The following is a 23,762-nucleotide window of genomic DNA, read 5'->3' as shown; positions in this document are numbered from 1 at the left end:
CGTCCCTAGATTTATTTCTTAATAAATTTCCTAAACTACCTGGGGGCCATATTGTTTAAAGGACAATTACTAAGTTAATAGCTTTAACTCTGAGAGATATAACTGGACAACAGTCTGTGTTTTTCTTTGTTTTCTGCAAAAGAACATGTATAGGTAACTAGACTTATTATGGGGATTATTTTGTAATATATAAAAAATACCAAATCACTATGATGTACACCTAAAACTACTAGTATGTGAATTATACTTCAGTAAAAAAAATCAAAGAAAAAACCATGTGCAATACAACCTGGAGGATAAGAAACTATAAAAGTTGTTTTTTTGTGTTTGTCACTTGCCCTATTTAGGCTCTCTGTTTGCTTAGACAAAACTAAGAAAACTATGAAGATAATAAATCCTCTAAGAACAACCAATGCTTGAAGATTGTTAAGCCCACTGTGTTGGTCATTTTACAGCTTAGTTCATTTCTCTCTAATTTTCTTTACATATATGATCAAATAGAAGGCTCTTCATTTCTTGCTTAAGTTGCATCATTGAATTGCTGGTGGGTTAGAGAGCGAGCTGCGACCCTCCACAGTGGCTGTATTTCATTTGGTGATTGGGTTATTTTTCTACGTAATGCTACAATTATTTTGCCCAGTGTAAAATAAATCACATTGTCATTTAAGAGCCGTAATGACTCATGTTCCAGTAGCCTGGAATGTAAAGACCTCCTCATTCCCAGTGATCTATTGTTTCTCCAGGAGAAAATCTTCTCTCTGTTGAGGTTGGTGAAATGAGCCTGTGTGTGTGTGTGTGTGTGTGTGTGTGTGTGTCCAGACAGCTGAGAATAATGAGCTCTAGATTACCAATCCCTAGGTTTAGATGTGACAATAGCCATATTCTGAATATCATGATATTTTCTTTGAAAGGGAGACAGAAAGTAGGGAATTCTAAGCCCAAGAGTGTTCAAAGCATGTGAACTGCCCCCAAATAATTCTTGTTTTAGAAATAAGTGGAATAAATAGGAAGAAGGAAACTAGTGATGAGGAGGCCTGAAGGAAGAGGAGAGAGGCAGTGATGAGGGTAAGAAATTCTCACTGTTACTTGTAGTGGGGTAAGTAAATGAGTATGAGGCGATAAAGTGGAGAATTTCTGGTCTTTATCTTATGTGCTACATGAGGAAATACTATGAATGAACACTGCTGATCTATACAATCAGAGAAGATATGTCTGCTTTTGTGAAGTGAACATATGGTCTGTAGGCAAAACTCACAAGAACAAATGATAATGTAAAAGCTATAAATTAAAACGGCACCTGTATATAGAGTATATAGCAAGAGTGATAATGATATAAAGTACCTTACACAAGGTAAGTGCTCAGTAAATAGTAGCTGTTATTCTTGATGTTTTTGCTTGAATTCTAAGGCACAGGAAAACTGCAGGGAAAGACATACAGATTCTAGACCCATGTTTCTCAAACTGTATTGAGTGATGCTAATATATGTGCTAGGTTAAGTGGTTCTTTAGTTGCAGGATTTTTTAGAACCTTACAATGTTCATGTGCATTATTTATTTTCTTTTCTAGGAGGAAAGTATCATAAGCAGTGTTTCCCAGGCATTTTGCCATTGAACACCATTTCCAATATTCCATTAGTATTTCAGTGCTGTGTTCCATGGAACAATTTGGAAACATGGGTCAGTTCTGAACAGATTTTCATAAGCAGAGTCCATTTACACCTGACTCCAGGTCTTAGTGGGTTGTTGAACCCACTTCCTAACTAATGCAATTTCACTGAGAAGGCATGGGGAAGGCATGGGACCTATCTGGACCCCAGGGCCAGTCCAAGGGAAGATCCTTCTGGGAGTGACTCCATACTGGATGCTGGTATGGCCATGTCCATATCTATCTAAATCTGGCTGGGGTATTTTTTGATTATCAACTCAAAGTACCCAGGAGTCTTCTTCTGGAGTTTTCACTTTTCCTATCCATTCTCAGCCCATCAGCAAGTCCTGCTGGCTCTACTGTCAGAATATATAACCTCTTCTTTGACTGTTATCAGTCTCCATTGCCACCATCCTACTTCAGGCCACCATCATTTTGTGCCCGGACTATTGCAGTAGCCTCTTAGCTGCTCACCCCTTTTTCCTTCATGCCTCTCTCCATCTACTTCTTTATATGGCAATCTTTGGGGCACCTGGGTGGCTCAGTCGGCTAAGCGTCCGACTTCGGCTCAGGTCACGATCTCACTGTCCGTGGGTTCGAGCCCCGCGTCAGGCTCTGTGCTGACGGCTCAGAGCCTGGAGCCTATTTCAGATTCTGTGTCTCCCTCTCTCTGACCCTCCCCCGTTCATGCTCTGTCTCTCTCTGTCTCAAAAATAAATAAATGTTAAAAAAAAAAATTTATATGGCAATCTTTGTGAAACACGTATCTGATCACTGTGTAAAAACCCTCCAGTGTTCCCCATTTCATTAAGAATAAAATACAAAGTTGTTATCAGTGCGTACAAGGTCATACATGCACCATGCTTTGCCTGCTTTTCCCAGCTAATCTCTCACTGCTTTCCCTGCTAGACCCTATGTTGCAGCTACACTGGGCTTTTTCTGTTCCAGGAACATAACAAATTTCGCCCTGCTTCACAACGTTTGCACTTTTTTTTTCCTGCTATCTGAACTGCTCCTTTCATTCTTAGGTCTCAGCTCAAGAGAGCGTTCCCTCACTGAGTCTAAGGGGTGCCCCCTCTCCTAGATGTCTGTCAAACATATCCTATGTTCTAAATAATCATCACAATCTGAAACGACCTTGTTCATTGTGTTTCTTTTCACTCTCCTCTCTCTAGAATATGTACTTCTTCAAGATACAGTCCTTCTCCATCTCATTTACCAATGAATCCCAAGCACCTAGAACTGAACTTAGCAGATACCAGGTGCTCAGTAAATATTTGTTGAATTGATCCACTGGTCAAATGGGTTAATTAATGAATCCAAATATCTCCTACGTAATATGAGGAGATGCATGATATCCTGCCTGTAATTTTTGATCTCCGTGTCAGATTCTGTAAGTATTTGTGCAGCTGGGAAGATGGTTGATAGCATCTGCTCATCAACACTTTGCTTAACGTTGGACATGGTAGTAATGCTGGGCTTGCTTAGTCTGACACCTGGATTCTGATTCTCTCAGCTCCAGGTGAAGGTGGAATATAAGCAGAGGCTTACTGAATAGTAAGTGTTTTTATTCTTTCCCTCCATGATCAGCAATTCTGATTTAACTGGGCATCGTTCCCAGAGTAAACTAATATCCCAAGGAATATAAAGTAAAGCATTAAATTAAATTCTGTTGTCGGTGGTTCTTTGCCCCAAAGCCTCTGGTCACTTTGTTTTCTGACCTCAACATTTGCTGAGACCTATGCTGAGACCTTTATTTTTTGGGATCCTTTCTGCTCTTGCTCTGTCTCCTGCTCATTTGAATGGCAACTGTGCCCTGTTCATTTGAATGGGCAAAACAGTGTCATTGGATTTGCACATTAGATCTCAGAGGATCTTTTATCCTGGGGAAGGCTCCACCAAGGGCACAGTGATCAGCAGTAGGTCGGGTCTTAGGGAGTAGACACTCCTACTTACCTGCACCTTATTCTCTAATCCCTTGCTCTTGACCGTAGACCAGTTTCTTGACTTCCAGAGTATGTTGGCCACTTTTCAGTGCAGTCAGGGTAACCAAAAGCAGTTAAATATGTGGCATTTCTCTCGTGTTTAATCAGTTAAAAATGAAGAACAGAGCTTTGAGAACTAAACTGCTACATAATACTTAGTGTTTTTATTGTAAATGATAATCTGTAGCAACTAACCTACTAAGGTTTTTGTGTAGAGTTTCTAATGTAGTCCTTGGGGGAACACAAATTGAACAGAAAAGGAGGTCTTTGTACATTGTGGGTACAGTTTGAAAGTCTAGCAGGATTTTAATCTTTGCAAAAATAGGGAGCTTTGCTACAGTGGAGTCGAATACCTGGCAGTCTCTCATTGGTGGGCCCCCTGCTTCAGATACAGCCTGATTGGCCAGCACAAGTAGGTTTTACAGCTCCTTCCCCCAAGCTGTGACTTCCCTGCTCCAGGGAAAGAATGCAAGGCAGGAATGTCTCAAGAAGAATAGAATGTGCATATTTTTGTTGACTTTAATCTCAAAGCACTAAAATTGTGTGTGTGTGTGTGTGTGTAAGTGTAATACTATTGAAAATTGACAGCAAGAACATGTAGCAGTTGAGCCAAAAAACCAAAAAAAAAAAAAAAAAAAAAAAAAAAAAAGGTTTTGAGAAACATCCACTACATTGCCAAATTTATCCATGGTCTCTTATGCAAAAAAAAAAAAAAAAAAAAAAGAAGAAGAAGAAGAAGAAGAAAAGAAAAAAGAAGTAAGTATTAAGAGAAGTTTCAAAATACAAAGCCATACAAAGTACAAAAGGAGGTGGCGGCACATACTTTATTTTATAAAAGAGGCTAGAAGGGTCGAGTGACTCATCCATAGGCATTAAAAGCAGAGTCAGTTAAACTTAAGTAGCCACGATGCCTGCCCATTTTCAAAGGACTGGCTATTCACTACCTTACTGTCCTGGTCCCAGATGTAGCCCATCATGCTGTCTTACCCAGGTATGCAGATATCCATTGACTTCAACTATATACACCACTTACAAGACATTCCTCGTTAAAGAGAGTCTTACTCTTTCTACCTAAACTCTCCTCAATTCAGTCCTCAGTAATATGTCAGCACTCAGAACTTATTAGAGCTGGGTTGTTCAGTAGGAAAAGCCACCAGCCACAAGTAGATGTTGAGCTCTTGCAGTGTGGCTAGTCCCATTAAGATGTGCTATAAGTATAAAATGCATGCCAGGTATCGAACTGCATATGAAATAAAGCATGTAAAACGTCTCACTAATTGGTTACATGCTGAAATGGTAATATTTTGGCTATATGGGCTTAAGTAAAACAAATTATTAAAATAATTGTTTCTTCTGACTTTCTAAAATTTTGCTCGAAATTTGCAAATCTTCTGTGAGACTGGTATTACATTTCTGTTGGACACTGCTGCTTTAGAGACTTGTCACTTAACTGTATATCACATGTAGTTCCACCAATGCCTGGAGTTGTTACTTATTAGATTGTGTTGTTATTAAAATTCCGTGTATTTGCGCCCCATCTCCTCATCTAAACTGTCAGCAGCTTAGGGACATGGGCTGTGCTATCATGTGACTTTCTTAAGGACATGTGGCTTTCTTCCTTGAGACCCCAGCATCCAACCTGATGTTTGGTATTTTGTCGTTCAGTTACTTGCTTGGAAATAGGTTTTGTCCAATTCTACTTTGGACAATGCTAAGGAAGTACAGATTAACTTGTGTTTGCAGTGTTGCTTTTTTTCAAAAGCACTGATTTTATGTAGTTCTTAATTTGTTCCAGAAAGGTTAATATTCCTCTAAACTGGACTCTTAAAATCCAGGGGACCTGCAGTGGATGTCAAAACTTCCCGGCACACGTACCCAGCAGAGAGCAGTGCTGTTCATTGATGATTACAGGTAGTAAGGAGCCCCTTATTGCCTCCCAGAAATCTTGGGGAAGCTCCACATTAAGCTCAGAGATTTGCACCCTACTGTCTAGGACCTGTCTGCATTTAGGTCAGGCAAATAAGACAAGATAGCCCCAGTGGCTCCCAGCCTTGAGCCAAGGTTGATAGAAGAGGACCATTACTAGTCACGTTTGTCCTGTAGCTGCCAGGAACCTTTATAAAATAGCTGTGATTCCCAAAGTCCCTGAGAAACTACTAGGGGATGCACCCTGGGTGGGCCTTACCCTCTAAACATTCCACAGTTTTGTAACTGAGCTGTCGCTGAACCACATTCTCATAATTTCTGGGCTGGTTATATTCTGCCTAAAATACAGTCATTTCTGCTGGTTCCCTGGGAGAGTTTAAACCTTCTCTGGGTTTTGTGACCACAGAATCCTGAGCCACTGTTTTTGATTCAGTTGTTAAGGAATGTGTAAGAATGCACACCTGGAAACCTCCCCTCTTCAGGCAGAGATTTATGAGGTCTCTCTGCTGTGGAATGATCCCAGTCTATTGACTACACTCTTGCCATAAATCCATAGAGAATCATCTCTCTTTGGCAATAATGCGTGAAATGAATGTTTTTCTCTTTAGAGAAGCAGTTGGAAGGATTTGTAATGACCAAGATTTTGAAGGAAAGTGGTTCTGTTTGCCCAGGTTCTCCAGCTTTGCAGAGCAGAACCCCACGAACATCCTCATATGGCAGTTGAATCAAGGGAGATTAAGGTCGCAAGGGGGAAGCACATGCCCAAAGTAGTACTTTCTTTGAGTTTCTCATCTTTCCTAGGTTATGTCCTAGGAAAATCAAGTCCCCAAATCTGTAGCTGGGCTTCTGGGGGCTCATAGACACCAGGTTAGAATTTTCACTCTGTAAATAAAACTAGTAATTTTTCCCCTTAGGTAGCCTGTTAATTAAGGTGACCAGATGTCACAGTTTATGCCTATTGTCCAAGTATGTCTATTTTAAAGGTCCCATTTTGCTTTCAAAAATATTCCAATTTGGCTGATAAATGTTTGGTTGCCCTACTAAGAGCAGACATTCTTCTGCTCAAGCTCACATACCCCTACTTGTCCTGTGGTACCCACCCAGCATCCGCCTCATGCAGGAACTAGACTCCTTAGTGATATGTAAAGTAAGCTTGCAGCTTCCCCTGCTGATCCCCACACTAAGATCTAGAAAGCTCCTGGGACCAGAGACTGCCCAGAGAACATCATCACCTGCACACATCCTCCCAAGAATTGACTTCTCCTTAATTCCTTCCTTCAGATGCCATCTGAAGGGAGCGCTTCATCTGCATTTGGAATGGCTCTGGGTGTGTATCTGGGGTGTAGGAAGTGGGGGTGAAGAGGAATTGGATGGGGAGGGTCCTCAAGAGTGTAGGATTGGGCAAGGGGGAGAAACAGACCCTGCCCATGGATCCTGAGGATGATGAACACCACCTGCCTCTGGCATTTCCTTGGAAGACTGTATTCCTCGGACTCCAGGTTCTCCTGGCCGACAGTTGCCATGGCAACAGTGTCTTAAGAACTTCTAATTACATCTGTCTGCTTCTCCTAGAACCATACCAAGCCACACATATGGTGACTTCATTTAGCATGGAGTTTCTTGCTGGGTTTTAACCCCTTATGCATTCCACAGGCTGGAGAATAATTGCTGGGATGCTGGAAACTTGACAGCTGCTTTGCAGCCACACTGCCCCCAGAGTCCCAGGACTTTGTCTGTGTTTTTATTTATTTATTTTTTGTTTGTTTCTAAAAAAAAAATTTTTTAACGTTTATTTATTTTTGAGACAGAGAGAGACAGAACATGAACGGGGAGGGGCAGAGAGAGAGGGAGACACAGAATCGGAAGCAGGCTCCAGGCTCTGAGCCATCAGCCCAGAGCCTGACGCAGGGCTCGAACTCACCGACCGCGAGATCGTGACCTGAGCTGAAGTCAGACGCTTAACCGACTGAGCCACCCAGGCGCCCCTGTCTGTGTTTTTAAAGTAGACTCTCACTGTTATGCTCTGCTGGGTCTCTGGGTCTCTCTGCTCCATTTTGTTCCCGTCAACCCTAACCTCCCTGCTATCTTCCCTCTTGCCCCCTCCGTCTGTCAAATGGTCTCAGCTCTTGGTTGGACATCACAGTTCCTTTTAAGATGCCCAGCACCCTGGGAACTAAAACAGTTGGGCACAGCAATAGCCTAGCCCTTCCAACTCACATTTCAGTGTATTCCAGCCTGCTGTAAGGTCAGCCTCGTAGATGAGCCAGAAGGGAGTGGTTGGAAACCTCCAGAACATGCTGGCACACGGGGGAGGGGTAGAATAAGGCAATTTATTCTTTCTCGTGTTTAAGGAGACTGACCATGTACCTTCTACCTCCCTTCTACTTCATACGACAATGTAGGAATGGGGTTCCTGAGGAGAGTGAGCATAAAACAGCTGCCTTGCCTCATTTCACAATTAGGCCTATTTTCACAATTTCTCTTGGCCTGTCATCCTTGCTTATTTTTGTCTCTACTTCTCCCTTGTGTAGGTCATCAAGGTGTGAGGCTGCTCGGTGATGACCCCCACCCTACACTCTGAAGTCCCACACAATTTTGCCTTCCCACGAGGTACCCTGCATTGCCACATTGCCTCCTCTTCCATTATTCTCCCCCAAGCACCTTGTCATTCCTTCAGCATATCTGCTGGATTATACATTAATTGTGAACAAAGGAAATGACTGAAAGCCATTTCAGTCCCCCATTGCTCTCTTGTCCACCTCACCATCACACGTGTGCACGCGCGCACACACACACACACACACGCCCCAGTGTCTTTCTGTGGGTCTAAGATAATCTCTCATTAGGGAATTCCAGGCTGAATATTTATTGCCAGGTGAAGAAGGGTGGTGTCTTAGGCTATTTCCCCAAAAAACCTGATCCTAAAAGGGGGCAGCCCCAGGAGAGGAATTGGCCCAGGGGGCTTTGTGACCCTGCCGTAGGGCCTTAGGGTTGTGTGTCTCAGTCACCCTTTGATACTTTCAACAAAGGTCGCTTGAGTGGCACAGGGCACTATGCCAGGACCAAGCCTTGTCCTCTAAGGGTTTAGCTGGGAAGCCGAACTCTGCATAATCAATTAAATTTTCTAAAAAGTGATCAAAATGAGTTCAGAGATGGATGGAGCAATTCATACCAGTCAAGAGGGAAAGGTCACCGAGGATGGAGTTGTGGAACTCGAGCTGAGCTTTGAAGGACAGGAAGAATTTGTGTAGTTCAGACAATCAATCAGCCTTCCCAGATGGTGACATTATTTCTTTAGCTGGTCTTGTGGGACATTCTCTGCCCATTTGAAGGTTAAAGAAGCATCTGATAATCCCTCATGGTGCTGACATTTTCAAAGGGTAATGAGTTTTCATTTCAAAATGTAGGACCTCAGGTGCCCTGTACCCTTCAGTTTGGCCTGCCGCTGCTACCTGCTGTACTCACAGATAACCTCCTAAAGCTTCCTGTAGCCAGAGGACTTCAGAAGTGAGGGTTACTGGAGGTGAGGAGGTCAAGGATCTTGAGCCCACATAAACAATGAAATCACCCAGGAGACAGGAAGAAGACTGAGTCACTGCCAAAGTTAATGTGGCAGCGTTAAATGCGGCCAAGTAGATTTCAGTAGCCATCTGAATCAATGCCAGGTCATGTGGACCACCTTGGGGAATAGTGGGTTAACTGTCAGTTTTAGGGGGAGCTACATGCAAACTGGGATAATGGAAAGGAGCTGCAGATGTGGGGACTGTTCTCCGGCTTGGGGAAGGAACCCACGTTCTCTGCACACTAGATTCCTTCTCTAGTATGTGGTATCGGGAACTACCCAGAGTCTACCTAAATTCAGTAGAGCCCAGGGAAAAAGGGATGGAGAGGAGAACTTGTAGCTCTTAGCCTATATCCATACCTCTTTTGCTTTCTACCAAAGCAGGAATAAATCCTACATTCCACTCAGAAGTTCAAAGAATGTGAATCCTGTTTGGTTCAGTGCTTGGGGAACCTTGGGGAGGTGGAGAGTTGGCTTGGGATGGAGCGTCGGGAATGCTTGGGGATGTGCAGGGATGTTGATCCAGATGTGGTTAGCACTGCAGGGGACACTTCCAAAACCAGTTCTCTCGGAGCTCTCCCATAGCTGCCCTGGAGCTGTCTCCCCTCTTAGTGGAGGGTATTGGGATTTAGGTGTGGGGGTGTTTTTTTTTTTTTTAACTTTTAATCAACCATTTGCCTTGAACTACATGTGGAAATAATTAGAGCATGGATGCTGAGTAAATGTGAGCTCTGGCAGTCCCAGACATACTTCAGTGACAGGTTCTTGGCAGGAATGAAGAATTGTGAATCTCATGTGAATTTCCTTTAGCCATTCTCTCCCTTTTCTTCTTGCAAGGCAAACACAGATAGAATAAAAATGTCATTTAATGGCATTCAAAGGGAGAAGAGGGTTCCAAGCAGTTAACCAAGAGTGAAATCAGGCCACTCAATTGGGGTCCCATTACTACTCCTCTGATTTCCTCTGTCATGACCCAGGAGAGAATGAAAAGGCATTGCTTACAAAAATTCTTTAATTCCTCCGCTCAGACCAACTTTAATTGGTCAACTTTAATTCCTCCACTCAGACCAAACAAAGACCCTGAAACACTCTCAGGAGACTATCCATAACCAGTCTCTAGTTTGGGTGTCTAGGTTAACTTCCTTGAGAGATTAAAGTTTGATACTCAGGAACATCTGAAATGGCAAATTTCTGTGATTTCTAGTTAAGAGAATCTTAACAGTTTAAGGGACATGGGCATCATCTACAATTCTTTCCTTTTATAGATGGGGAAACTGAGGCCCCTTTCTCGGGTATCTTGCCCTAAGTCACACAGTGTTGGAAGCAGAGAGACATGTGTCCAGGGCCTCTCTCCAGGTTCCTGTATCAGTTCTCGTTACATAGGACCTCACTGCCTCTGTCTGGTCTGGCCTCTGGTTCAGGTTTCCACAGAGGTTTAAAGGTTGTGTTGTGTTGTGTTTTTTGCTGTCTCATTCCAACATTTGCCAAATCATTTCTCAGACAATGGCATTCATCACCTGTTTCATCACCATCCGGCTCTCTAGACGTCCTGATTTTGCTTCCAGTTTTCTGAATGTGCTTGCTTTGCTTTCTTGGCTGCTTTGCCCTCAGAGCCCTCGTAACAGTTGTGCAGGCTGCTCACTGCGTGCGGAGGTGAAGGGGGCTGAAGTCCAACCTGCACTGATTACTGAGCCCTGTAGCCTGGTCTGGGGTCGCATCTGCCCAGAGGGGAAGGCACCTTCTCTGGCTTGCAGAGACACCCCCCCCCCCCGCATGTGGGCTGCTAGCAACCTGTTCTTCCTGCTTCTTGGCCACCCTCAGCCCTCCATTTCTACCCTTTCTTCCTGAGCTCATGTGTTCTCTTGGCCCTGTTTCTAACTCCTACATGGATCATGACCAGATGTGCTTCTCTAATCCTTTATTTTCAACTGTCAGTGGGATGTTTTACTGTTGCCTTAGACTTAAAGTCCATAACTGACTCATCATCACTGACCCCTTCCCCGCTCAGCCCCTGCCTGGTCTCCATCTCTGGCAGACACACTAGCAAACTTCCAGACCCTCAAAGCCAATGATCTTGGTTCCCTGGTTTCTCACCTTCCTCTCTCCTATCTGGTATGTGGCCAGACCTCACTGTTCTTTAGGACTTTCTCCTGAATTCCCTCCTTTCTCTGTATCTATGCCACCACCATACACGAGACTTTCATCATCCCCGGCACTTGCTACCTTGTTTCCTTGTGCCCCCAAATTCTTCCTCACCCACTTCTCCCCATGTACCACTGCTGAACTGGTCTTAAGACCCTCCTGTTCAAAAACCTACAGTTTTCCTATCCAGATCCTACCACTTTTTAGGGCTCACTTGAGTCCCCCTCTCATCCATGAAGCTCCATCTCCTAGATTCAACCTCCTTTACTCAGGGCTGTGCTGATCTGCATTTCTGAGTTTCATCGCCCTGATGAGGTTAGAAACTCCTGTGAAGGTAGAGGCCATGTCCTGTCCTCCTTCAGGGTTTATTACATGGAGCTTGCATCACCCTGGTCACAGGCTGTTATCCTTCTTGTGTTTTCACAGGCATTTATCAAATAGGCTTTCTAATAGATTTTAGTTACTTGCCCTGGCCTTTACTGAAGCAGACTGAAGGACTATCCTACCACCTACATTATCCTTTAAAGTGGTCAAGTCTTGGGGCGCCTGGGTGGCTCAGTTGGTTAAGTGTCCAACTGTGATTTCCGCTCAGGTCGTGATCTCACAGTTTGTGAATTGGAGTCCCACATCGGCCTCTGTGCTGACAGTGCAGAGTCTGCTTCAGATTCTCTGTCCCCCCCCAACAAGTCTCTGCCCCTCCCCCGTGCATGTGCACACATGCACATGTGCTCTCTCCGTCTCTCTCCCTCTCAAAAATAACATTAAAACAACTTTTTTAAAATAAATAAATAGGGGAACCTGGGTGGCTCAGTCAGTTAAGCATCCATGCTTAATTCAACATTCATGGGTTGGAGCCCCATGTTGTGCTCCGTGCTGACAGCTCAGAGCCTGGAGCCTGCTTCGGATTCTGTGTCTCCCTCTCTCTCTCTCTGCCCCTCCCCTGCTCATACTTCCATCTCTCAAAAATAAATAAATGTTAAAACTAAAAAAAATAAAGTGGACAAATCTTAAAGGCAGATGGTTGGAGGATGGAAAATGAATACCATGATCAAACCTATCAGACTAATTCAGGGCAAAAAGTGGTTTGGCCTGAAAGGTCTCACCAAGGAATTCTAAAGACACTGAAGTGTTCAATTGTAGAACTAGGGGCCTTACAAAAAGACAGGATATCTTGGGAGCTCCCAGGGATCACTCAGAACTGTAGACAGATGCTGGGGAGCCTGGTATACCCTGTCCGTCAGAGTGGAGTCCCTGGGTGTGCCTAAGTTGGAGAGACAGCATGGCGCTCCCCTGGGACACTCCAGCGCATCACTGTGGCCCATGCTCTGAATGCATGAGACCAGAAGTGCCTTCCTGGGGTGCTGGAGGCAGAGGCTCCTCACTGCCATCGGGGATGAATCCTCAGATCTGGTAGACCCATGTGAGATTTTTCTCAGTCCTGTGTGAAGAGGCTTAACATATTTCTAACTCATGTTTATTAAATGCTGCTATTCTTCTACTATGACTAGACAAGGCCATTATAGCAGACTTAACTCACCCTTATGTAGAAACCATCACCTTGTTTGCCATGCTGGGGCTGGGCTGCCTCAAGAAAGGTCTATGTATAGGAGTGGGTGGCATTCCAGAGATAGTGAATATGCAGCTGGGAAAGTGACAGGGCTCCCCTAGGAAGATGGCAGTCTAGATCCTTCCCTTTGACAAGGCAAACACGTAGTGACTGTGACAGCATCTGTAAGATAATAAAGACAGTGGTTAAGGTAAACAGCCTTGTCCCATTTGAAATTTGAAAGTAGTAATTTCCAGACACAAAATACATTATCACGTAATGAGAAGAAAATGTCAGGAACATGTTATCCCATAAGCTGTGATAGAAGCTAAACATAGGAATTAATACAAGGGAGAATTAGGTAATTTTTTTTTTTAATATTTATTTTTGAGAGACAGAGAGAGAATGGGGGAGGGGCAGAGAGAGGGGGAGACAGAGGATCTGAAGCGGGCTCTGTGTTGACACCAGTGAGCCCCATGTGGGGCTCAAACTCACCAACTGTGAGACCATGACCTGAGCTGAAATCAGACAACTGACTGAGCCACCCAAGTGCCCCAGAATTAGGTAATTCTTAAATGACAGGTCCATAATAGATTTTTTTTATCTTAAAGCTAATACTCTTGGGGAGATGCATCCCTTATTTTGATGTCATAAAGACCAGCCACTCCTTCCCCCAGACATCCTGACATCCTGGCCACCGACATTGACACTAACTTGAGCAAATCGCCAGTAAAATTTAATGTAAAAAACATTTACTGTGGATTTTCTCAGGCAGGGCACCATGGTGAGTGTGTCAGAAGCCAAAATGTGCAGGCACTTGGAGTTCACTTGAGATAAGCTATACATGTATAAAATATTAAAGAGGGCTCCAGTAGGCTAAAAGCCCCAAAGCCTTCTTGTTTATGAAGAACATAGTAGGGTTGATGGAGAGTCAGATTTACCATGAGCTAATCAAGCTTTAGTTTCAGACATTACACACAAGGCCCCTTCCCAAGGCCCTGTGCCCAATTTTACAGTCGTAATCGTGTGTTCTTTTTCTCATGGGGGCTGTCTCAAATTGTTTGAGCTTACCAGGCTCCTCAGAACCTGGATCTGGCCGTGTTGCATTAACCTTGAGGTGAGGGCCTGGTAGTGAGCACAAATACATGAGGCACACCGTTCCTGCAGATGCAGAGGCCTCGGCCACGTGCATCAGAACAGCTGCTAGAAATTGCTACTCCTTTCAGCTCTTTCCTTAGAATATGTGGGATGCAGCAACATGTTCCTTTTCAGAGAAAAAGAATTGGAAAGACTTGAACAGGGTCACGTGGTGCTCCAGCTAGATTTCAAGGTCCTGAAGAGGTTTGGCTTTCTCAAGCTCTCCAGCCTGTACTACTGGGTTCCATTCCAGAACACCGGCTAGGAGCAGCCAACGTCCCACCCTGTGCCCCACCCAGGCCTCCTGTTCTCCCCAGTTCTGTGAATTCCTTTGTCCCAAGCTCCGTGGTGCTCAGCGTATCTGAGGGGCCCTGGTGTTCCTGTGAAGTTTCCATGACTAATTCTGGCAAAGCAAGGAGAGCCTTTCTCACGTCAACAAAGCCGCTCTGTCACAAAATAGTGGCAAGTGGAGCCAAAATTCCACCTTGGCATAAGTAGGACTGTTTTTTTTTGTTTTTGTTTTTTTTAAAGAAAGTTGGGAAGGAAGAAAAGGATTGGGGGTACACAGCTGACCCAGTTCACTTTAGTGAAATAATGATATATTAAGCTGACAGTTTTATGGTTTTGCTTACAAGCTTCCTCCCTTGCCAAAGCACAGTGTTCTTCCAGAAAATGATTTTTACTTTAGAAGACTTTTTTTCTTTAAACATTCAAAGTGTAGTTTATGTTCAGCCTTAATGCTAGTCGGCCCGGAGACTCAGGCACACCATCACCTCTACTGGTGGTTTTGCAAATAACTTGCTTTGCTCTTTGTTTGCAAAGGATCTTTTTAAATTGCAAAACTAATTGATTTTTTTAGACCTTGGATCCATGACAATATCTTTTCTAGCTTTGATTTGTAATGAGGCAAAGTGGTTTGTGGAAAGAGGGCTGGAATTAGGGCCTGGACACCTAGGCCAGGACCCTGTGAGGTCTTGGACCAGTCACATGTAGCCCTGAGCCTCAGTTTCTTCTTCATCATTGGATGTTAAGTCTGGCAGTGTCTTAAGAGCTAACCCCTGCCTGGCTATCCTAAAGAGTTTTGAGAATCAAAAATGATAGTAAAAATTACAGATGAGTCAAACTTGCTGTGCAAGTATCAAGTATCATTATTACCATGCAATGACTGACAGTTGCTCAGGGAGGAAGTTTTTCCCCAGTAAAAGTTAGCAATGTTCCCAGGCCGTCTTTTACCAAGGGGAGTTTGCATTATGAACAAAGCATGACTGGCGACGCATAATGAAAATAGCACAGCAGCAGGTCAGGAAGATGATGCAGAAAGTCAAAGCTAGAAACCCAATGTTTCTCCATTGGAAGCAAGTATACAGTTGACTTTTATCAACATGTCAGTGTTCACACCCTCAGAACATGCCCCCTGGCCCCATTCAGTCAATCACATTTTCATAAGTACACTCAGACTTAGAGATTCATACACTGTGACCTCACACTCCTAGAGCATATCCATATGACAGTGTGGTTGTCTATACATAGATGAAATTCTAATACAGGCTTGGGACCTCATTCTTAAAAGAACTGCATTGTGCTTTGCAGCCTCTACCTATGCTAGCCCTTGTAGCTGTCCCCTCTGCCCATACCTTATTCCCTGGACTGTTCCCTCCCTGCGAGGGAATATCGAGGCTTCTGATTCAGGCTGACCTGTCTTCCAGTCCTGACTCAGTCTCTCCCTCATCATGTGGCCTCTGTATGTCACCGAGGTTTTCTGAATCTGTTAGATAGGAGTAAAACTATGGAAACTTGTACTGATGTTGTGAGGACAGAGATCTCTGTGAAGAGCCTCACTCAGTTGTAGGTGCTCTAATTAATATTAGCATTGGACCCTAGGTCCTTGTCACCCCCACTAGTTCACTGTCTTTCACCTGGCGGGTTCCCTTGCCTCCAGCCTCCATCCAGGCTGCCCTGCACTTTAGTTAAAATTTCTGAGTTGGAAGGGACCAGACACAAATTAATATTCCAAAGCACCACCTTCACCATGTCACCTGCTGCCCTGCCTCTTTTCTGCCTTACTCACCACACCCCTGCCCACCAGACAGCCATTGATTGCCCTGTTCCATGAGCGTGTTTATGCCATGTGCATGTTCTCGCAAGATGTTCTCCACTCAGCAGAGGGGTAAGACCATCTACCATGCTCAGGAACTTTCTGGGAGCCCCAGGGTTGCTCCTGACCTCCCATTCCCCGAGAAAGGGCTTGGATAAGGGCTTTCAATGCCACACAGAGGCCACCTCTAGGTAGAAAATTTTCATTGTTTTTTTCTGCATTATAGCACACCTGTGAATGGTAAGAACTGGGGAGGATTGGGAGCTTTGGGTAGGACACTCTTTCCCAAGTCGGCAAAAATTTGGTTTTCTGTACCGCTGCCTGTGCCTGTGGGGTGCTCGCCTCACCCCGCTGTCCCACCTCCTGCTCCACATCTCCTGGGCTGGGAGGGTAGAACTGCAGGAGCCAAGGCTGCATCTCTGCATTGCGGCTTTGAGTTCTCCAAGACAAAGAGAGAGATTGCCACCTATTGACAGATGTGCCACCTGCAAAGAGGAATGCTTGTGTGACTGCGCTGCCCCTTTCTCTTTGGTCTCAAACGGGAAGGAATCTGGGTTTTTTCCATTCACTCAGTCCTTGTGCTCTCAGTAGTATCGTTTCTGGGTAACAGAGGCTGGGTGGGGACCTGACCACCAAGGTCGTATCGGGCGCTCCATGAGGAAATTGAGAATCAGTGACAATGGCAGCTTTCAGCTGTACAACAGGCAGTTCATCTCCTTTAATGCTCACACACCCCTCGCAGGGATTAGTGTTCCCATTTCACACATGAGGAAACTGAGGTTTAAAGAAAGTACGTTGCCCACGGCCATGGCAAATAAGGAGCAGAGGCGGGATGTGGGAGCTCAAATCCAGCTCTCTAGCTACTCTTAAGCACTTTCTCATATTTGCTAATTATGTAAATCACTTTCCTGTCCTAATCTCTTTAAACCTTAAATTTTCTGGATATGAAAGTAAATCAAATATAAAGGAGCTGCTTTCCCTTTGGTTGGGTAGAATCCTAGCACTATCATTTTCTAGTTATTTAACCTCAAAGGCTTAAGTTCCATCATTGGTAAAATGGGGAGAGTTATGATGTCTAACTTGTGGTATTATCATAGGGCTTACATAAGATAACATAGAATCAAAATCACTTAGAATGCCAGGTATTTATAAATGGGAACTTAATCACCTGTTGTCTAGATCCAGGTTAGAATCCTGGCTCCTCTCATTTTTAGCATTAGGACCTTTGGGCAAGTTACTTGACCTTCCTGATCTTCAGTTTCCTCATCTATAAAATGAGGTTAATATTATACATTTCCTTGCAATGTTGTTCGTACAGTAAGATGAAATCATAAGTGTGAAACATTTTGCAAATTTTAATTGTACTATTCAAATATTAGATTTTACGTTTTAAATAAGAGTGTTTCTTCAAATGATTTTTGAGAACTATTGACTTGGTTTGAATTCAACCTGGAAGTCAAAGCTTTACTCTTTAATACTCACTAAAAACAACAACATAAGATAAAAGGAACTCTCTACCTGCCACGGGCTACTGTGCAGGAAGCTCTCTGCTTGCTTTTCAGTTTATGATGCCCTTCCAAATATACTATTTCATCTTCACGAGGCAGGGCTGGTATTTACCCCTATTTTACAGATGAGGAAACTGAGGTTCAAAGAATTAAAGTGGCTATGTACAGACATATAGCTAAGTGGTAAAGGTCTGCTGGTGGAGCTGTATACTGGTGTGTTGTTTGAGCGTAGATGTATGTCTGAGCATGCCTTTTTAGGAATGTATTTGTTGTATCTCTTGGTTCGAGTGTTGTTTCATGAGGGGGAGAGGACAAGGTAGTCTTATCTGAGATTTTGTTACACTGGTCAGCAGCAGCCTTTTCCTCTTGCTTTTTAGAGCTGTTTTCCCTTCCCAGGGACAGTTATGAGCGCCCTGATCAGAGAATACATGCTTGATTTTATCTCCACGCCCAGTTTAGGAAACAACAGCTATCCAGTCATCCCAGCCTTTTGGGGATTACTTCCTCTTTTTTTTTTTTTTCCCCTGCCTGCCAGCTTTATTGAATTTTCCTTAGCAACACCCCCAAAAAAGAATGGGTTTAGCAACAGCATATGAACCAATGAAATGTGAGCATGGCAAGAGTTTCTCGACCAATGGGATCCTTGCATGACAGGCAAGATGGCTCAGGAGAGAAAATAATACCCTGGAGTTTGCAAAGCAGCCTCCAGGTGGCAGCAGACTAGCTGTATTGGGTGCAGTCCTCAGCTTTCAGCATCTACTTTGTTTTTTGTTTTCTTTGACCTATTCTTAGATATGAAACATTTACGGACTACAAGAATTTTAGTATTACAAGCTTTGTGTGTGTGAGTTCTCTGCATGACATAGTAGACATGGTCTGAGGGGTGGGATCTGAGGTTCCATCTCTGCCTTTACTGACCCCGCCACAGCTCTTGTCATTTTTGTTGGTTTTGTCACAGCTAGTGCTACCCCAGTGGGTGGGAGCCCGGAGGCCTTTCGTGACTGCCTGCTCAGCAGTTAGACAGAGGCTGGAAGAATCACATTCTCCTTTGTTCAACCACCACTGCTGCTGGCCTGTGTGACAAATGAGGTGGGGCTGCCTTTTAGCCACTAATTAACATGAGGGAAGGAATGTGTCACTGACAGATTAGTGTCTACATACGCTCTGCTTTTCAGTGGCATAGACGGACCATTCCCTGCCTGTAGGTTCTGCTGAACAGGAATGACTGACCTTAAGTGGTTTGAGGATAATTCTACTGGCTCTCCAATGGTTTGGCCCTCTTGGTCTTGAAGCCAGAGGCAGATGTGGACAGGGTCTGAACAAGACCATACTGAATAATAGCAAAGGCATGTTTCTGATGCTTTAGTTATCCTTTTGCCTTTTGAAATGATATTACCTTTAATATCATTCACTACTCAGTGAGATTTTGGTCCTTCAGATATCCATATTTCTCTCCATGTTTCTATTTCTCCCTGGCTTACTCTTCTCATTCTTTAGGAATTAGTCAAGGCAGCCTATCTTCAGAAAGTCTCATTTGGGTCTTGCCCTCCTTTCCTTCTCTGGCTGCTGGTGTTCCTGTTGCTGCACTTCTCTGTTGCTTGCTAAATGTCTCTTGATTTGTGAGTTTCCTCAGAGAGTCATGGAGCTTCTTGAGGACAGAGTCTGTGCCTGTATAGCTATATACTGTAGTGTTGACGTTTAAGGACTGTTCGATGACCATTTTTAAAAGAAAGGAAACACATAAGAAAGAGTCTCTTGCTCTTTAAGAAACAATCTGAGGGACTCAGAGGTAGCTGGGCCTGAGCTGGAGCAGTGCCAGCAAGTCTGGTGCTGGCTGTTGGGGACAGTTTCTAGCAATTTCAGAACTCTTCAGTAACCATGAGCTGCAACTCCAGACCAAGACCTGAGACTGAAAGATAATCGCCACCAGTGGCTTATGCCATGAAGCCCTCATCTCAGTGACCTGGTTTCCGTTATGATTTTGTGTTTTAGGAAGAACTAAGAAGCAAATCCAAGATCTGTGCCAATGTGTTTTGTGGAGCTGGCCGGGAATGTGCAGTCACAGAGAAGGGAGAGCCCACCTGCCTCTGCATTGAGGTAAGTTCTGAGGCCAGGAGCCAGAGGACAATAGCCAAGGCCAATATAGCTACCTTGCTGGAGCTGCTAGTCAGCAGAGCAGTGCCAACCATGTCATCATCTTTATAAAAGCCTACCTTGGGGCGCCTGGGTGGCTCAGTCGGTTGAGCGTCCGACTTCGGCTCAGGTCACGATCTTGTGGTCCGTGGGTTCGAGCCCTGCGTGGGGCTCTGGGCTGACAGCTCAGAGCCTGGAGCCTGCTTCGGATTCTGTGTCTCCCTCTCTCTCTGCCCCTCCCCCGTTCATGCTCTGTCTCTCTGTCTCAAAAATAAATAAAACGTTAAAAAAAAAATTAAAAAAAAAAAAAAAAAGCCTACCTTGTCTATATGAAAGACAAGGGATTTTCATCCCAGACATTAAAAACAATCTGTAAATGCAGGAATATTTTTTCTTTTTTTAAAAAATGTTTAGTTTTATAAGATTTTTAAGTTACAAATTTAACAATTGCTTTATAGATGTCAAATAATACAGGTATTTGTATAAACATAAAATTAATAATCTTCCCCATAACCCTCAAATCCAATTAGTCTGAGATGACCAGTGTTAGTGGTTTGGTATAAGTTTCTCCACTTTTTTTTTCTGTGCTACTATACACATACAGGGTTGCCCCCTATTTTATACAAAAATGGAGTCATAATAAATATTTTGTAATAAAATCATATTCATGTAATAATTTTCCCATAGATGGACATTTAGGTTGTTTCATAGATCATTTACCACTGCAAAAAATAACATCCTTGTGAAAATATCCTTATGTACTGCTGCCTTTATTTCTAGAAGATTGATTCCCACTAGGGCTTGCCAAGTCAAAGGATATGCAAGTTTTTAGAAAAATACTAGATGAAATGAAGACTTTACAAGGTTGTGTGTTGTTTTTTTTTAATGAAGTTTAAAAAGCAGTGTGAGCTTTCGAGAAATAACTTCTTTTGTAACCAGGATTCTGACAAGTTCTCCCTCTTCAGGCAAACATAAATACCCTGGATATGTGTCCTTCCTTCTCCTTTCTACCATGCCAACACAAGCCTAGGAATATATCTGTCTTTCTGCAAATAAATACACCCGCTTTAGTCCCCAGGTGAAGAATCCTGATTCATTGTCCCGGAAAGGAAGTCTCCCCAGCTCAGACGCCTGAAAAACAGATCCATTGGGAACCCTAGGTGGACCTCACTAGAGGAGTGCCTGGCCACTGTGTGGTAGCACGAGCCTGTACTTAGAGTTAGGAGACCTAGTATCTAGTCTTGCTTTGACCACATGTATTTCTGTGATTTTGAGCAAATTAGTTGCCACTGGATGCTGTGAAGGCAAGGGACCATGTTTGTCCAGCATGTAGGATACTTAGTAAGAACTCAGTAATAAATACTAGTTAAATGATGTTTGTCTTCCCGGGCTTTGGTATTCTCCTCTAAAGTTGGAGAGGTTGGGCTACCTTCTAGCTCCAGTGTTCTGTGTTTCTTCTCACTACATCTACTCTTTCTTGATTCCGTGCCTTTATTAGGGCTGAGCTGAACTGGCTTCCTCCTTCCCCCCTTTCAAATACCACAAAAAAAACTAAAGACACTGAACTTGCCTGTGACCATGGCCCTTTAAATAGCCAAAGTAAAACTGGGTTGCCAGGTGAACTTTACTCCATTTCCTTGTCCATAATGATTCTCTGTGGTACTTCACAAAGACCCAGGCATCCCCACCCCAGCCTCATAAGAGGCATTGTGAGATCAGGAGAAAAACAAAATGGCTCTGAAATACTATACAAAGCAAGAAAGCAAAGATCTTTCTAGTTAAACCCCAGAAGAACTGAAGAATTCGTGTGTGTGTGTGTGTGTGTGTGTGTGTGTGTGTGTGTGTGTGTGTTTGCCTGCCTTTTGATTTGCACATTCCCCACTCTCAGCTCTGGCTCTTTTGTGTCATAGAATGTTGGCATTTTAAGGGATCTTAGAGCGTCCAGAGACATTGAGTGACTTTCTCCAAAGTGACAGAGAATCCAAATTTCTGACTTCCAATAAAATGCCCTCCGTGCTAACTTGATAGGGTCAGGACAGTCTATTTCTTCACTGAATAGAAGAGATGACCCGAAGCCAGGATCAACACGGGGCCATGCAGGGCTACAAAGACCCTAGACCCTAGTAGGGAGGCTCCCCACAGGATGCACGTGTGGATGCATGTGTGTGCTGGTGCCCCGACTGCACAGACCTCCTCCTCGGGTCTGTTTCAGCAATGCAAACCTCACAAGAGGCCTGTGTGCGGCAGCAATGGCAAGACCTACCTCAACCACTGTGAGTTACATCGAGACGCCTGCCTCACTGGATCCAAAATCCAGGTTGATTATGACGGACACTGCAAAGGTAAGAAGTGCCTCCCAACTCCAGCCAGAGGAACCAGAGGACAGAGCAGTGTGGCCTGGTTGCCCAGAGTCCTCTCCACTTGACCACAGCACCCGATGCCACAGAGACCACCCAGCTACTTGGAGAGGCAGCCTCTTGGCGCTCATGAACCTACTGGGTTTGCACTGGATAGCCCAGGCCTCTGCCCAGGGTTTCCTGCGTCAGAATCCCAAGGGGGGTTCCAGTACTTTCTGCAGTAGATAGGGGACCATGTCAATAGTCAATAATAATAAGGAAGTGTTTATATGAATTCTATACCTTTTTAAAAAGTAGGTGAATTTCACTTTTTAAATTTGGGCACCTCTCAGCCCTGCTATATATATTTCCTCTATTTTGCACTCAAACCACTGCCATTCAGATAAGATTGGAGGGGGTCTCAACCTCCTTGCTAATTAGATACCAGTTCCTTACCAAACAGCAGCCCTACTCAGCCCCTCTCAGCCTTGAACTGCCCTGGAGAAACAAGCTGTTTCCTGTGTGTGGGTCTCCACTCCATTTCCCTCTCTATAATAATTCCATATGAATTCTCCAAGTCCCAGCAACGCAACCCTACCCCACAAACCTAATAGGAGGAGGTTTGAGACTACAGGGCAACTCAGTGGCCTAAAAATGTGAAACAAAGCAGGGAAGAAAAGATCCCCATTCATAGGCCCTGGAAGAAGGAAAGGAGACAGGAACCCAGGACCAAATGATGAAAATGTTGCAAGTGGCCCCTGTAGTGTGGGATGATTTTAAACCTAGCAAAACACAGACATGTTCTTTTGTCTTCATTCTGCATTATGCATTTTCTCCTTTTGTCTTGCAGAGAAGAAATCTGTAAGTCCATCTGCCAGCCCAGGTGAGTGTCTATTTTTCCTACAGTGTGCATTTTAGGGAGGAAATTCTTTTCATGAAGGAATTTTGTGTTTCACATTCCCTGCTGAAGCCCATAAGATCTGTGTGTTAGAACTTGTGAGCCAGAACTGGTCATTCCTCAACACAGCTCAGAAAAGCTGCAAAACTGCATTTTTTTGTGCTTGACATTTGAAGCAGCTGGTTAGGTTGGAATGTTGGCTGTGTTGTCCATTTTTGCTAAGTAGTGATTGCATTAAAAGGACAGGAAAGCCACTGAGTCTTTCTTTCAATGATCTGTAAGACATGCTGATGTCACAGGACTAACAGAATCAGAAGGCACAACTTGTTTGAAAGGGGATCATTGGAAATGCAAGTAGGACTTTTTCCATGATTTTCTATGAATAAAAATTAAAATTTCATTGTTACAGTTACAGAAGATTTAGCATATACTTTTCTTCAGATCTTTGCAATAATCTTGTGAGGTAGACCTTATTGTAATGACCTCATAGGTGAGGAAATTGATGCTCAGAGAGGTTAAGTGAGTTTCCTGAATTACACAGCTTAGAAGTGGCAGAGTGGGGAAAATTGCCCAGATTTACATTCCTCTGGCTCAGGGCCCTTTTCACATCCCAACATGTGTTGTCTTCCAGAAATTTCCTTTTGTCAAGGCTTTCCTTTCTCTTTTACCTCATCTACCCAACTCTCAGTCCCACCTGTTATTGCCATGTGTCTTAGAACAGCTGTCCAGAGCAGGGTTTCAGCATGGCCCTTTCTTGACCTTGTGTTCTGTGGTTTAGGACAAAGGATAATGCAGACAGTGTAAAATTTTAAGTGGGAGAAGATTTGATAGACCCAGTTGGTAAAAGGA

The 23,762-nt window shown here is 43.9% G+C and overlaps 1 protein-coding gene across 1 annotated transcript in view; it reads left to right on the top strand.

Moving 5' to 3' along the window:
• The window catches only part of FSTL1 (follistatin like 1), a 53,949-nt gene that overhangs the window by 14,705 nt on the left and 15,482 nt on the right, over positions 1-23,762 (top strand). The window contains exons 3-5 of the mRNA XM_019448485.2: positions 19,539-19,643; positions 21,892-22,021; positions 22,866-22,898. Coding sequence (XP_019304030.1) covers positions 19,539-19,643; positions 21,892-22,021; positions 22,866-22,898 — 268 coding nt within the window. The remainder of the gene's footprint in view (positions 1-19,538; positions 19,644-21,891; positions 22,022-22,865; positions 22,899-23,762) is intronic.

Source organism: Panthera pardus, unplaced genomic scaffold (assembly GCF_024362965.1).
Source record: "Panthera pardus isolate Hobbes unplaced genomic scaffold, ASM2436296v1 HiC_scaffold_16, whole genome shotgun sequence".
NCBI lineage: Eukaryota > Metazoa > Chordata > Mammalia > Carnivora > Felidae > Panthera > Panthera pardus.
Note: the sequence above shows the minus strand (reverse complement) of the source record. Positions and strands in the feature narration are given on the sequence as shown.